The sequence below is a fragment of the Chenopodium album genome, chromosome 4, assembly GCF_948465745.1.
Source record: "Chenopodium album chromosome 4, dcCheAlbu1.1, whole genome shotgun sequence".
Taxonomy (NCBI): domain Eukaryota; kingdom Viridiplantae; phylum Streptophyta; class Magnoliopsida; order Caryophyllales; family Amaranthaceae; genus Chenopodium; species Chenopodium album.
Window position 1 is genome coordinate 63,313,515 of NC_137837.1, and position 15,993 is coordinate 63,329,507.

Sequence of the window (15,993 nt, forward strand, 5' to 3'; positions counted from 1 at the left end):
ACAAGAAAACAACAAGAAAATATATATATATATATATAAAAAAAAAAAAAAAAAAAAAAAAAAAAAAAAAAAAAAACTGCAGATTCCCGTGACACGGCAGTTTTGACCGTGTCACGGCAGACCCTAACCGTGACACGGTGACTGTTTTGTGTCACGGGGGCTATTCAGAGCGTATTTTTACCTGTAATAGTACCAGAGAACCCTTCCTGATGGCTTTCCGGTCAGATTTTGCCTCATCAAGGCCGCGAAATATTTCTCCAAGGCACGTCGGCATAGGAGATCTTCCGGATTCTACATGCTCAAGTACAGACGCTAGACAAGCATGTCCTACCCTACCGTTTGCAAATAGTAGCTTGCTAAACATGCAAAAAATATATGCCCTTCTACGATATACATGATAAGATTCAGAGATAGGGCAATTAAAATATAAGTTAGCAAGTTTTTCTAAGTCTACTTCATTACCACAAACAATTCTATTTAAATCTGGATCTGTTAGATTCAGATGGCGTTCAAAGTCTTGGTAATAATATTCACGTAAGGTAGGCATGGCTATAAGATTCCTAGCAGGAAATCCAAAGATTGCACCAAATTCCTCCGGCAGAGGACAGATTTCATCATAATCAAATTTGAAACAATGCGTTTCTGGACTCCAATAGTCTAATGCTGCTCTAAGAAAATCATGTTCAATAGATACATGTCGCAGGGCTAGCAAACCCCTGACATGAAATAATTCTAACTCTCTTTTTTCAGCATTGGTCAAAGAATAAGACCAGTCGCGCAATGTATTATCAAAATTCTGAGACATGATTATTGAAATATGAAATTCTAAATTATTTTGTGTTTCGTAATTATGCACATCATGAATAATCTGGTCTTATTTTATAGCAAAAGCGCTCGGAACTGCCCAGAATTTATCTTTTCGCACGCGTGAAATAAACCGCTGAATGATACGCTTCCCGTGACACGGGAAATTCCACCGTGTCACGGGAACCTTTGCCGTGACACGGCAGGTTTTGCCGTGACACGGTGAACAGTGCCGTGTCACGGCACTTTACGCGCCTGATTTTTTCATCTTTTCCGTATCTATCCGGATTTTTTTTTTCTTATCTTTAACATTTATTTTTTTTTAGTCTTTTCTGAGAGTTTTATTTCTAATAAAATTCTCACCTTTTTTATTTTTATCTTATAGTCTTCTCTGAGAGTTTTATTTCTAATAATATTCTCACCTTTTTATTTTTGTTTTATTTGTTTTGTTTTCACGAAGATTTTTTTTAATATATATTTATTTACTCATCATTTTATTTTATTTTATTTCTTTTCTTTTGGGGAAATTTTATTTTAAGTATTTTCTTTATTTATTTCTTTTCTTTTGGGGAAGGTCGGTACCCTCCTTTACTCCACTTATATTCTTCGTCGCGTCATTAATAAGTACACAATCACACACAAAGAGTCTCAAACACACACTAACACACGTAATAATAGATGTATAAACTGTAAATAATGTATAAAGAGTTGTAATACAATATGTCAAGTGTCATCATAGCATGTACAAAGAATCATAATACAAAAACCCTCGGTCAAAAATCCCTAGAATCAGAATCAGTCGCGTCTCCACCCTGGGTAGGTGGTTCGCCCTGGGTATATGGGAACGGCGAACCAAAGAGTCCCTCGACCATCCGAGTATGGGGAGTAGCGTCCCTACTAGTCCCCGTAGGCCCATTAGTAGTCAAGCTCAAAGCAGGACCTGTCCAGCCGGAGAACGAAGTAGACTGGCCCAAAGATACTGGAATCGTCGGCGAAGGCATCGTCCCATACAGCGGAACTGAGAACAAACCCGACACTGGTGGAGGAATCCCGGATAATGGGGCCGAGAATGAACCAGGATCCAAAGGAGACCCAAACTTAGGAACTGGAGGCTGTGAAAATGACGGACGCTGAGAAGACTGACCCTGCTGCCACTGAGCCTCCTGGAACGGCTGAGTAGTCTGTGGCTCTCGCTGATAACGCCGGCGAGCCTCGGGAGATCGTCTACCACGACCAAGCTCCTCCTCGTCCGAGCCTCTGGGCCTCGAGCGCGAGCGGGACCTCCGTCGCTCCTGAAAAACACAAAATCAAAAGATGTCAATGATACAAAATAAAACAAACGGTAGAAATAATAATAAGTGATACCTCAAGGACGTCGCTAGAGCTCCGACAACTTGCACCACGCCGAAGCTTGATGATGCAATACTTCAGCGCGTCCACCAGCTTCATGATTCCCATCACCTCTGGGCGGTTAGGCTGAGGATAAAAACAAAGAAAAATCAGTAATAAGCAGCATTAAAGGAGTGGATAATGCGTCAAAGAAAACTCACCGGCTCAAAAACCTCGGGCACTGACTCCTGCGCTTGTCTATAACCCTCCGGCGCGTCGGCAATATGATCCTCCGTGATACCGATCGGCCCAGGGTAACGGACAGACTGAGGAGGAATCTGAATCCTCCCTACAGGGTGAATGGTCGTCTGAAAATATGATCAAATAATCAGGTTATTCGACTATTTGAAACAGAGACTAGCAAAGAAGATTCTCGAAAGAAATCATACCTCCGGAAGACGGGGTGGAGGAGCCAGAGAGGGAAGCAAATCCCGCGCGTAGTCGCTCTCCATGCGAACGAGCTCCTGCCACGGAATAGTGTAGGGCTCTCCCCTGTTGATCAACCCTCTGATCAAGCGGGAGTCCAGCATCGACTCTGGCGGAGAAGAAGGCACCACAAAGCGATCGCCGCTATGCTGACGGACGAATCGCTCCCCCAAATACCAGACGAAGCGCCCAGTACCAACCAAGATGGTACGATACGCTGAAAGACGTAGGGCCTCGAGCAGGTCAGTCATCCCGGCCCAAGGACGGTACTGGACACCGATGGGGACCTGAAAATCATGAAGAGTTAGGCGTGAACAACGGAAACAATATCAGAAGGAAAGAATGTGACAAAACTAATCCTTACGCCAACAGAAGAGGTGCCACGGCGTAGTAGCCCGCGAAGTGCTGGAACAGACTCCACCCGCGACTCTCCTCGGTCGCGCCAGCTGGCCCCGACAGGAAAGTCGTGGACCGCTCCTCGACGCCGGCGAGGAGCCAAGCCTGGGAATTACTCGTAGAATCATATCTGCAACAAAGTGATACTTAGTACACGAACCGAACAAGCCGAAATGAAACAAGAAGGGAAAAGATCATCACCTCTACGACTCTCCACAGGCCGTAAACGGTGATAGGAGACTCATCATTCAGCTGACGGCAGCCATGACGTAGGGATAGAAGAAGATCCGCGTACCCAAGACTGGCCCAGCTGTAGGATCCTATCTCGGGAATCCTGGCCAAAGAGGGGAGGTAGCAGAGGAGCACGCGTGAACTCCTATCAGGAGAAAGAGTCATAGAGATCAGGATCAAGATGAAGATCCGCACCCGCTGCTCGGCCGTCGTATCCTCCATATCAAAGCCACGGGCAAGAACTGAAGCCGACTCCGATCGTCCACTCCTAGGACCACCTCGAGATACTGGTCGAGTCCTGATATGCTGAACAATCGGACCCAACAAATCAGCTACCTCAGCCGATGCCCAAGATAGATCGGACATCTGGCCTACTGCCCGGTCAGTAAAGCGCAGCCCGCTGATCATGCTGAAGTCTAAGGGGGTCACCGTCATCTCCCCCCAAGCAAGGTGAAACGTGTTGGTAGTATCCCAGAAATACTCCAACAATGCGCGAACGACCGTCGCACCGCAACCCCGGGGGCTGCGAAACCCTACAACTGCCGAGTAAAAATCGACCAAACCGGACGACTCCCATAAAGCGCGCGTATCAGGATCCCTCGTAATAACCTGGTGAAGCCGAGGGATCAAATCACCGGCTCCGGAACCGTGCTGGCGAAGTGTGCCATCGACTATGCCAGAGAGTGCACGGTGAGAGACGTGGTTTTCACGATAGAAAACCAGCTAGTCCGGGGTCCATGAAGGTGGAACCCACCTATTCCTACTCGTAGATGTCCGAGGCTCGAACTCCAAGACGTCGTCGTCCATGTCCTCAGGGACCGTGGGAGTGTCCTCCCGAAAAGCCCGACGCCGGCCGCGGGTGGAAAGGTCGCAGTCTCGTCGTCTAGGCATGCTATTGTCAAAATCTAAATGTTTAGCATCATTTCCTAAACATACAATTCAAGTTGCATATTTATAATAAAAAATCTAAATACTTAGCATCATTTCCTAAGTTATTTAGTTGTTTATTGAATTATAAATGTTTAGCATCATTTCCTAAATATTTTAAAATTGCAAAATAATAATCCAAAAACTTAGCGTCATTTCCTGAGTTATTTAGTTGGTTATTGAATTATATGCTAAATTTTTACCTCAAGGCTAAAAATTGGCAAAATTATGGTATTTAGTTTCTCCACGACAAACTAATACTACAGTTCTCCTAGCCGCATGATACTATGTTCTCCATGACAATATAGTACATATGCAAAATATGAATCAACACATCATTTCACAAAAATTCACCATGAACATTATTTCACAAAGTAGCACCCAAAAATGGTGATTTGTTCAATTCTCCATCAAATCATGCAATTTTTGTCTCAAATTTCTCACAAACACACATGTACACATATACAAATAAAATCATGACAAGAATTCCAACATAAAGCTTAAAAATCAAAAACCCCCAAATTGTTTTTTTTGGGGTTTGTCATGAAATTGTTAATGTGAAGCAAATTCAAAGCAAAAATCAAAGGGACTTACATGAATGTTTGCAAAAGGTCAAAAATTACAACGAAATTGATGGAATTCGAACTCCAAAACGAAATTGTGTTCCGGTCACCAGTGCAGCTGCCGCGACACGGACAAGACTAACCGTGTCACGGTCAAAAGCAACCGTGTCACGGCAAACCTTCAAGGCTGACGGAGCTCCGGTGAACTGGGCGGCAGTACAGGAACAGAAACAGAAGCAGCAACGAAACAGCAGCAGCGCAGTAGCCAAACAACCGCAGCAAAGCAAAAAGAAAAGGAGAAGGAAAAAAAGAGAGACTAACCGTGTCACGGTCTCCGTTACCGTGTCACGGCGAGTTTTGAACGGCCGGCGGTTCACCCCAGGCGTGGCGCGGCAGCTTTTGGGAAGAGAGAAGTTAAAATGGTGAAAGCAAGTGTGAAAGCAAGAAAAATGTGAAATAGTGGAATGGTGCACGCAGATTTAAAGGCAGAAAAGGACAAAAAAAGAGCCGTTGTTGACTGGTTCAAACAACAAAAAAGGAAAAAAAGAAAAAAAAAGAAAAAATAGGTGTCCCGTGACACGGGATCCTTGTCCCGTCTGACGGGAAGCCTTGACCGTGTCACGGCGACCTGCTTACGTGGCGCGGCAAATCTGAGCCTGGTCAGGGAATATTCTTAGCTTTTTGACCAGTTTGACTGACTTTCCGAGTTTTTTTGGGCGATTATTTTTCGCTACAGTTACGCAGAAAATCCCAACTGATATTTAAGGGGGACTAAAATTACCATTTTACCCCTGGCAAGCGTCAGCCTATTTTTCGGCATTTTAAGCATTTAATATAGTCGGATAATCGGCTTAAAATTGTGAATCATCTGCGACCCACGTTCAAGGATAATTGAACCACCATACACTTATCAATTCAGCAATCGTCGGCTTTCCTCAGGCTTGGAAAGCGTTATCGGTGGATTTTTCTTCAAGTATAGAAAACCGCCAAGTCGACTTTCCTTAAGTATGGAAAGCATCATCCGTGGATTTTTCTTCAAGTATAGAAAACCACAAAATCCCTTTGTCGGCTTTCCTCAAGTATGGAATGCATTATCGGTGGAATTCTTTAAGCATAGAATGACACCAAATTCGTTCGTCGACTTTCCTCAGGCATGGAAAGTATTATCCGGTAGCTTTCTTCAGGCTTAGAAAGGTACCAAACTCTTCAGTCGGCTTTCCTCAAGCATGGAAAGCGTTTCAACCAATGTCACTCGGTAGATTCCTTCAAGCATAGGAAAATACCAAACTCGTTTGTCACCGACACACTGGTGTCAGATAAGTGTTCTATCCCTATACTCTTTTATCTGTGGAATTAACATTTTTTGCAGGTATCGGCGTATACAGAATGATTTAGGATCGCAGATGGTCTTAAATCATTCTCCGTCCCTATCGACTACTTTGACTATCGTTTTCGAAACTGACGTTTCTACAAACTCAGTCAAAGTGGGGGCTTCTGTAGACACCTAAAAATGTCTCCCCAAAACCAAACCCGATGATAAATAACCTTTCACCGCCACTATTGGTCGGGTTTAGTATTTAATCCCGAGAGTGCTTAAAAAATCGTATCTTATTAAATTCTTGTTTTTGAAAGGTCTATGGATCAGTCTTGGTGTTTGGTAAAAACATAGTTTTAATTTGTTAATTAATTTTAAGCCCAAAACTTTTTATTTTATTATTTTATTATTATTTTTTGGCCCAAATATTTTATTTATTTTTATTATTTTCTTATTTTAGCCCGAATAATAAAACTCAGAAAAAAGCCCGAAATTATCAATCGGCACTTAAAAAGCCGAAAGAAATTAGGGTTAAAAATGAATTTAGACGGAAAAGCGGACTGGAACTGACCGTGTCACGGTCAAGCTTGACCGTGTCACGGGAACTCTTCCCGACTGACGGTGGGACTTCCCGTGACACGGGAGGTCTGCCGTTACACGGGAAGTTCCGTGTCCTTTCCGCGTAAACCCTTAACGCGTTTTCCGTTCCGTTTTCTAAAAATTTCCCGCGACTCTCTAAAACTGACCGTGTCACGGGAACTTGTACCGTCTGACGGTACAGTCTAACCGTGTCACGGTACAGTCTGACCGTGTCACGGGATGCATTTTTAGGGTTTTTATTATTTTAGGGTTCCGTGTGCTCCCTCAGCACATTTCCCTATAAATACCCCCTCATTTCTGATGTACGGGGGGGGGGGGGGGGGAATTGGATTATTCTTATTTTTCTCTCTTCTATGCTCTTAACGTAAACACTAGCCTACCCTTTTCACTTCAAAAATTCCTTCTTCAAGCACTCAAAGGAGTCCATATTTTACTCGAGGTTCTATCCTTAAGCCAAGGCGTGAAAGGTAGAATCGTTTGAGGGTTTGGCCCCAAAATCAACCTTACTTTATTTAATTTAATTTAGTTATTGTTTTGTTATTTCCTTGAAGTTACTAACTCGTTTATTATTTTGTAGTTGCAAACAAACAGATTCAAAGTAAGGATCATTCTCTTTTTATTATTATTATTTTTTCTAATGATTTTTATGTTGTTGGAATTATGATTAAATTGGTTTTTATGTTGATATTGATTCTATTATTTATTTTGATCACCATATTGCATGTTAAAGGGAATATGTAATTGAAAATCACGCCTAATAAGATAATTTGGACAACCGGTTTAGGTTCCTTTTTAATCTTGTTGTTTAATCAAGTGATCACCAAATTTTTATAATTATATGTTGCATTAATATTCAACCAATTTAGTTTGGAGCAAATTGAATCTTTGTTTGTATGCCTTTGAGATCACAGGAATGTTTTTCACTATAAGAATCGAGTAGAGGGCAATACGGGCGAATGTGACTCCATGACTCACTTCGTACCATCATCCCCGATCGTCCTTTCGTGGTTCCGAACCATATGGAGTTAGTAATCTCATGGATTATGAATGGGGTGTAACCTTCACGGGTCAATCGTTGTTGCCTATCGTTGTCCCTTATCGTGGTTGCCTTTTTATGATCCGTGGACGGTTTACAAGTTCCTTAAAAACTTGTTGGCGGCTCCCTACTTTATTTGTCCCTAATCGTTGTCCCTAATCGTAATGTCAATTCCCACTTCCTATGAGTGCCAAGCATATTCACAGCATTCTTTTAACGTAGGCGCACTTCGAGCGACGCCTACAATCACAAAAATAGCAACTTCTAATGTCGAATAAATAGAAACTTAACTGATAAAAGAGCTTACCATTATATTCCCATTAAAAGACGATGGGTAGTAGGTTTGAAGAATAAATTGAGCAGCAGGCTGCAAAATAGCAATCAATTAAGCTTTTTAAGTGCTCTAAACTCATTAAATTTAAAGGATTGAAATTAAAACGAAGCATACATCGGGTTGTTGCTCCTTTAACTGTGCCTTTTTGTAGCCCATTTCTGCAAGGGTTTTGTTCCTGCTACCTTTTGGTCTCCCTCTACGCTTCTTCTGTACAACTGGGTCAAGAATAATCGATTTCTTTGGGGCAGTAGGTGGTGGTGCATGTTATTGAGACCAATGGATGTTATCAGCATCAACAGAGAGGTCTGTAACATGTTATTAGCCAGCTGTAGGAGTGTCATTAGAGTAAGGGGGGTTGTTTTCTTGTTTTTGTACTGAAGCAACTATTGACCCCACACAACATGAATGTTGCTCTACTTGAGAGCCATCAGCAGGAAAGTGAGTAACTTCTTCAGCTTTGTTGAGAAGATCTTTCTTCTGCTTCAACGCTTCTACTTCACCCTGTAGCTTTTTTAGAGAAGTCAGCACATGGTGAACGACTTCATCGTCAACAGAGGCAGCAATATCAGATATAGGCTCAAAAGTGGTTAGCATTTTATAGGATCTCTTGACTTGTGCCAAGTGAGAGGGATCATGGTAAGGGACTTTAACCCTTGTATGCCTCCGATTTACATCCTTCCGCCACCTCGTAAGTATATATTTCTCAGGTATATCAAAAACCAAGTTCTGATCAAATATCCGGAACATATGTTTGCACAAAATCCCAAATGTTTCAAATTTCCGGCAATCGCATGACACTTCTTTGGTCACACTGTCAAACGTGACACGGTAGAACCGTCGGCGATCAGTTATTTTCTCCTCCCTGTATCCTTGTGGAACAATCCATACTCTATCTTCAACCAGATACTGAACAACTGTGTTGGACAACATTTTCTCATCACGACAATAGCGATACAGGAGTCTTGAAAGCTCAGTCTGTATTTCTTGAAATTTTGTGTCAGTGTAAATCTGTTGAAACAGCTCCTCCAGCTTGAACCCACTCACCAGCCTGCGAACATACTTTGAGCAGTTGTCATCCGCATCAGTTTCATCGTTAACGCGTTTGGTCATTGATCTGTTGTATTGTCTAGGAAATTCATGTAACTTGGTTTTCCGATTAACAAAGCCGTCAAAAAAACTGTTGATGCTCTCCACTCTTTGAGTAGTTTTCATACCGGCCCAAAAGTAATCTTTCATGAAGGCCGGAACCCACATGTGTCTCTCTTTTAACATATAAGTCAACCACTCATTATTTTCCATCTTGTAGTACTTAATCAATGCAACCCAATTCTCCTCAAACTCATCCACGGTGAAGCTTTCATATATCATAGTTTTCAGCTTATTTTTAAACTCATTGTACCTAATCAATGTCAAGAAATTATAACCACAACCCAAAAAAAAAATTAATTTCTAAAATTAATACATCATCATCACATATTAAGCTAAACTTGCAAGTAAACATATTAAACTAAACTTCAGCACTAAACTGATGTATAATATTGCATATAATATTAAGTGAAATATGGACTGTACAAAACCATATGTGATTGACAGCTCAGTAGCATATAATATTAACTTGCACTATATCAAATTGTAGTTAATAACTTGCACTATATCAAATTGTAGTTGATAATAACTTGCACTATATCAAATTGTAGTTGATAATAACTTGCACTATATCAAATTGTAGTGAAATATGGACTGTACAAAACCATATGTGTGATTGAAATATAACCACTGTATTTAACCAAATTGTAGTTAATAACTTGCACTATATCTAATTTAACATATAATATTTCAATATATAACTTGCACTGTATCAAATAATAGCTTTTTCTCCTTTTATTCATACAGTGAGTCATAAAGTGAGTCAAAGAGAAAACATTCACTAGATTTAGAGGTAGAATTAGAGGTGAACAACAAGGACATATACTGAGGCTTTCAAAGTGCAGCTGGTTTACATTTACTAAAAATATCAATTTTAGTAGTCATTAGTGTACCCTTTGCTTTAGTTGCTACCACTAGCTTTAGTTGCTTAACACCATAATGTGAAAATATATTAACCAAAAACCACATATTAATAAGACAACCTGCATATCAAAGTTAAAGACTTTAATAAGATCACTTACTTCGGGCATTTGCCAAGCTTGTCACCAAATTTCGACATAATATGCCAGATGCACCACCTGTGTATAGTGTTCGACATAATTTCTTCCTACGGCTTACGCATCGCAGCAGCTTGGTCTGTAAGGATACCGACCGGGGCTTTATTCCCCATGCAACAAAGCCACTGGCGAAAAATCCATCTAAACGTATCTGAGTCCTCATGCGACACCAATGCACACCCCAACAGAATACACTGTCCATGGTGATTGACCCCAATAAAATTCACAAATGGAAATTCATACTCATTAGTCAAGTATGTAGCATCAAAACACACTACATCCCCGAAATACTCATAAGCAGCTCGACTACGAGCATCAACCCACAACACATCTTTTAACCGACCTTCATCATCTAAGCGATTAGCATGAAAAAAATTCTGACTATCGGCCATCATATACTCAAAGTATGACATCATAGCAGCCGCATCCCCACCTTCCATCCTAAGGCGACGCTCCTTGTAAACCTCATGTTGGAAATCCTTCACCGTCATAGACATGTTCTCAACCCCTCCCATTTCAAGGGCTGTGGAGCCATGGAAATGAGACACGGGTACCCCCTCATCATAATAATTTATTAACCTCTTCCTAACAGTGGATGTCAGCTGCTTCATTCTATACTCTTTCACCAACTTCGCTCCGTTTAGGATTAAATCATGGTTGTGCTCCAAAATAACAGATCTCAACTGCCAGTCACCATCTTCGTTAACACTAGCATAAATCTTAGCACCACACTCACATTTTTTGGACTTTCTTTTGCAACTATTCAACTCATTCTCCGCAATAACCCCTCCAACTAAATTACTGTAGCCAGCAACTTCCATTGATTTAACCCTCTTCTTTGCCGCTCTCTCTGCTCTCATGTCCGGTCTCCCCCAACATTCACACCTCCATGTAGTCCCCCTCCTCTCCCTATCCTTCTTAGAGAAAGAACCTTGAACCCTGCTGACACCAAAGCCCATCTGTTCAGCATATTCCTTATAATAGGCTTCAACATCCTGCAAAGTTTTAAAAATCATGTCCTCCTTAGGTTCCTCGACTACACTAACAACACTAATTTTGTTACTAGATACAACGGTGTGCACAGTCTGAATTGTACGGGTAGGGGTCCTATAACAAGTTTGACCACCAGGAACACAACCATCAGGTCCATCTTCAATTGTTGTTGGTTTAGATGCATGTGCAATTAGGTCCATACATTGCATGTCAAGAGAGTTCCCAACTTCCAAACAACCATCATCTCCTTATTTAGGTGGCATTGCTTCCACACCTATACCACAGACATCCACTACACTTCCCTTATCTAGTTTCTCCATTATCTGAACATTATAGGAGGTCTCATTAATAATCAAGGTTCACCATCACAAGTTAGGACACAAAAAATAGGACACCTTAACTTTGTTTTTATGTAAAGAAAATGCAATTGTACATATAATGCAACACTTATATAGGACACCATAACTTTGTAGAAATTGTACAGAAAATGCAACTATAAAATAGGACACCATAACTTTGTAATATTGTACAGACAATGCAACTATAAAACAGGACACCAAACTTTGTGTACTATTGTAAAGTAAATGCAATTGCACATAAAATAAAACATGCAACACTAAAAAGGAACACCATAACTTTGTAATGTACATAAAATGCAATTGTACAGATAATGCAACAATAAAAAGAAAGACCATAATTTTTTGTTTAATTGTACACTAAAGGAAAAATAAAAATATGTTCTGTCGACATTTTGTATTTAAATTCAACACTCAGAAAGAAGCAACTAGGAAACACAATTATCAGATTTTCCGATTTAAGAGTCGAATTCCATCAATCTGAAAATATGAAAAACATATAAATGAGCAGATTCAACACCCCAAAAATACCAATTACCACTACCCTACAATTCTATAACTGGGTAATACATGAACATCAATATCGCAAAACACCCAGATAATTCAAATACGCTTACATTGTGTATTCTATTTACATACCTTTTTTTATTAAGCGAACCAGTTTTAGCTTCAGTGAATTGACATCTTCGAGCTTCAATCGCCAATCGAGCAGCTGAAATTTACTATGACGATATCACAAAATTGGGGTAATATAAATTAGGGCTTCGACTTCTCCAATATTTCTACAATTCAATCTCTGATTTGGGGAAAAAAAAAAAGAAGATACACTGCAACTAACCATGATTAGCATTTACAAAACGTTCACCAAAAAGTAACAAACGGCCGTTTATTGTCAACGCTAACATGTGAATCTGACAACTTATTTTACTTTAACACGTGTAGATATTCTAGGCAACATGACATGATCTGGCCCATTTTGATTTTGAAATAATTACAACATTGTCATCCGATAAACAATTTATGTTTATCGTGGTAATAAACTGGGCGCTTCTTGTTTTATTAAATAATTTTATTGTGATGATTAATTTAGTTAGTGTGTTTGATGTTACTGTGTTAATTGAGATTAATTTGTATTGGAATTCTGTGCTGAGGATTGAGAATAATTTGGCTACTTTTATAGTTCTATGTGTAGGACTCTAGAAGAATTGGTATGGTCACACACTCACACTAATTATATTAATCATTGTTTGTTTGTAATCATGCCAAATTATTGATTCTTTTAAATAGTGTTGATTGCAAATTTTGTGAACAATATCTAATTTAGCAGTTTGCCATTATTGAGATGTTCTTGTTTGAGATTCTCTCTTCTTCATTACAACAATTGTAATCTAGGAAAACTCAAATGAAACATGCTTTTAATTGGATATGATTATTTATACGAATGATTTTTATTGTATGAATGTGTACATGCATAGTGGGCTAGAAATGTGAGGGTGTCAGCTAATAATGAAAAATGAAAACTGCAAATCTTTCTAGACCATACAGTGTTGTTTCAAGTGTATTTCATGTTTTTACTCATAGTGGGAAGTATGTCTTTCTAAAGTGACTAATGTTCGTGTCGAAATGTGATAAGTAGCATTTATGCCACTCTTTTATCCTTTTTCTCTAAGGATTCTCCCCTCATTTGCACTTGTTTGACCCTTTTTCTAAGCATTTTTACTTAGTTTTGCTTCCTCTTTTCTTTTCTCTTTTATCTTCCCTTTTCTTAGTCTTCTCGCTTTGTTTTTATTTTGATTTCCATGCTTTTGTTTTGTAGGTATTATGTGCAGAAAGAAAGAGGATATCAAGAAGCCAAGCTAACTGTTGTGCGCGGGGTGCTGTGCGGCAGCTATGCGGGCGCACACCTTTGGCTGTGCGGGCGCGCATCCCTGTCAGAACCCGCGCAGTGAAGAAACAGAGCCTAACCAGAGAGTTTGCGCGACTTGTTGTGCGGTTTCTGTGCGGGCGCACGACTTGATGCGCGGGCGCGCAGGCCTACTGTGCGGGCGCGCTTGATTTTCCCATACCCTCAAAGTTGCGGCCGCGCACTACGCTGAGAGGGCGCACACACCTACTACGCAGGCGCGCATATGTCGTGTGCGGGCGCGCACGGCTGGGTTTCTGATTTCTTTGTGCCTTGTTGTCCAAGTCCCTTTCTTTTGGGGGGAGCCACATATATATAGACGGGACTCTTTGTAATAGAGGACACTTAGTACTAATACCATAGAACATTAGCCTAATCTAGAGAGAGAAAATATATTGTTATTCAAGCATCCTTTATTGTATTCAACTTTGCTCAAGTTTTAATCTTCCATTAATCAAGCAAGAATCCAAGTTTTCATCTTTCATTAATCCTTTCTTTAGTAATCTCTTCTCCTTTCCTTTAATATTATTTATTTGTTTTATTGTTACTTATTCTTGTCAATCTTATTAGCTTATTTAGTTGTTATTGATTTCATTGATTTTAATCATGTTTTGTTTTAAGTTTCTTGAGCTTATTTCTAGTTTTGATATTATGTTTAATCTCCCTTCTCTTGGCTAAACTTTTAGCTAGGGGAAGGGGGTGGAAGATATGATTTGATATTGGATGAGTGATGATGGTTGGATTGAACTTATGCCATATATTGATGAAAGACATGATTTTTATTAGCTTGGGAGTATTGTTGCATTCTATTTGATGTTTTCTAGTTTAAATGCATGAAAGTGATTTGAACTAGATTAGGATCATCTCTATTTTAATGATTGCATGAGAATGAGTTATTAAAGTGGAGTTTTTATGGATTGTGCTTCTTTATTCTCTTGATTTGATTGTAACTAATAGGATGCATGAGAATGGTCCTTATTAGTGTAGACCTCTTTCATTGATTTGCCTAGACTATTGCATGAGAATGAATTGTTTAGGTAGAATCTTGTGTTCTTTGGCATAAGTTTTATGATAATCACCATTATTCTCCTCTTTCTAATCATATTGGACACTCCCGTATCCCTAGCGTCATATTCTATTGATTTTAATCATCATTTTCTTGCTTATTGGTAGTTTTAGTGTTCTTACTCAACAAAACCAACAAAAACAATCCCCTTTTCACTCTTGCATGAGTGATATTTGATGTTGAATTAGCGTGCTTCCCTAGTGGTTCGACCCTTTACTTGCCACTAACTAGTTTAGTGTAGGTTTAGGTATTATAAATTATTAATTTGGTTAGGGTAGTAGCTTAACGACCTATCTAACCCGCGATCAAATTTTGGCGCCGTTGCCGGGGAAGCGGCTTGTTTAGCGTCTATTATTTCTCTTGTTAGAGTCATTTTGCTTTCTTTTGCTTTTGTTTTTTTTTTTTTTTTTATCATCCTTGTCATTTCTAATTGTTTTCTTAGATTTGGTGAATGCTTAGTAGGTCTTAAGGAGCACCCTCACATCAAATTGACCACGAAATCAACCGAACCTTGAGACAAGTCCGTAGGCTTTATCAAGACGAGGGAAGATGTTTTGGTGATATAGTTGATAGTGAGAGTGATACTTACTCTTCAAGTTCACCACGCGAATCAATGGCAGGACAAGAGAATGATGTTTTGTTTCGTGAGTTCGGAAATCCGGAGGATTATGAACTCACAGGAGGGATTTTGCTACCCGTCACGGAAACCAACTTCTCAATCCATCCACAATATACTCGAATGGTCCAATCGGAGCAATTTTCCGGAAGTGCAAGTGAGGACCCTATTGAACATTTGGACCGATTCCTTAAATTGTGCGCAGTGATGCAAACCAATGAAGTGAGTCAAGACTACATTCGTATGCACCTTTTCCGGCAATCAATCACCAGACAAGCAAAGAAATGGCTAAAGCAAGTAAAGCCTAACACTCTCACAACATGGAGGGAGGTGGTAAAGGCGTTCTTGAAGCGCTTTATCTCTGAGGAGAAGACCGCCGAAATGAAAAGGAAAATTGCATCATTTGAGCAAGATGCCGATGAAATTCTTGGTGAAGCATGGGAGAGATTCAAAGAGTTGGTACAAGCATGTCCCCACCATGAGTAAAATCAAGGGTTGCTCATGCGGTTTTTCTACGACGGATTGGAGCCCATGTCAAGAGCCAATTTGGATGCGGGGGCGGGTGGTCAATTAATCAAGATCCTTCAAAATAAAGTTGAAGCCACAATAGAAGAGGTAGCAAAGAATTACTCTTGGGGGGGCCGAAGAAGAAACGCTCCAAAGAGAGTTGGTATTTACGAATTGGAGAAAGTTGATCAATTACAACATCAAATTGATCAACTAACAAAAGGGCTTTTCAAGTTGAACACGAGTGTGAATGCAAGTTCAAGTGGTGGAGCAATCTCTTCTCAAGTTAAATCTTTCTCTTGTCAAAATTGTGGAGGAACGAACCAT

General features: G+C 40.1%; 1 protein-coding gene and 1 non-coding gene across 2 annotated transcripts; both read right to left on the bottom strand.

Moving 5' to 3' along the window:
- Positions 1 to 10,001: 10,001 nt before the first annotated feature.
- Positions 10,002 to 11,418, bottom strand: LOC145628003 (protein FAR1-RELATED SEQUENCE 8-like). Its single transcript, XM_081680339.1, has 2 exons — positions 10,287 to 11,418; positions 10,002 to 10,150 (listed from the first exon to the last, which is right to left on the bottom strand). The coding sequence occupies exons 1-2, from the start codon at positions 11,416 to 11,418 to the stop codon at positions 10,002 to 10,004; spliced, it is 1,281 nt and encodes a 426-aa protein (XP_081536465.1).
- Positions 11,419 to 15,539: 4,121 nt separating this feature from the next.
- Positions 15,540 to 15,643, bottom strand: LOC145629635 (small nucleolar RNA R71). The gene has a single exon (XR_014111797.1). It is a non-coding gene; the product is annotated as a small nucleolar RNA R71 (small nucleolar RNA).
- Positions 15,644 to 15,993: the final 350 nt, after the last annotated feature.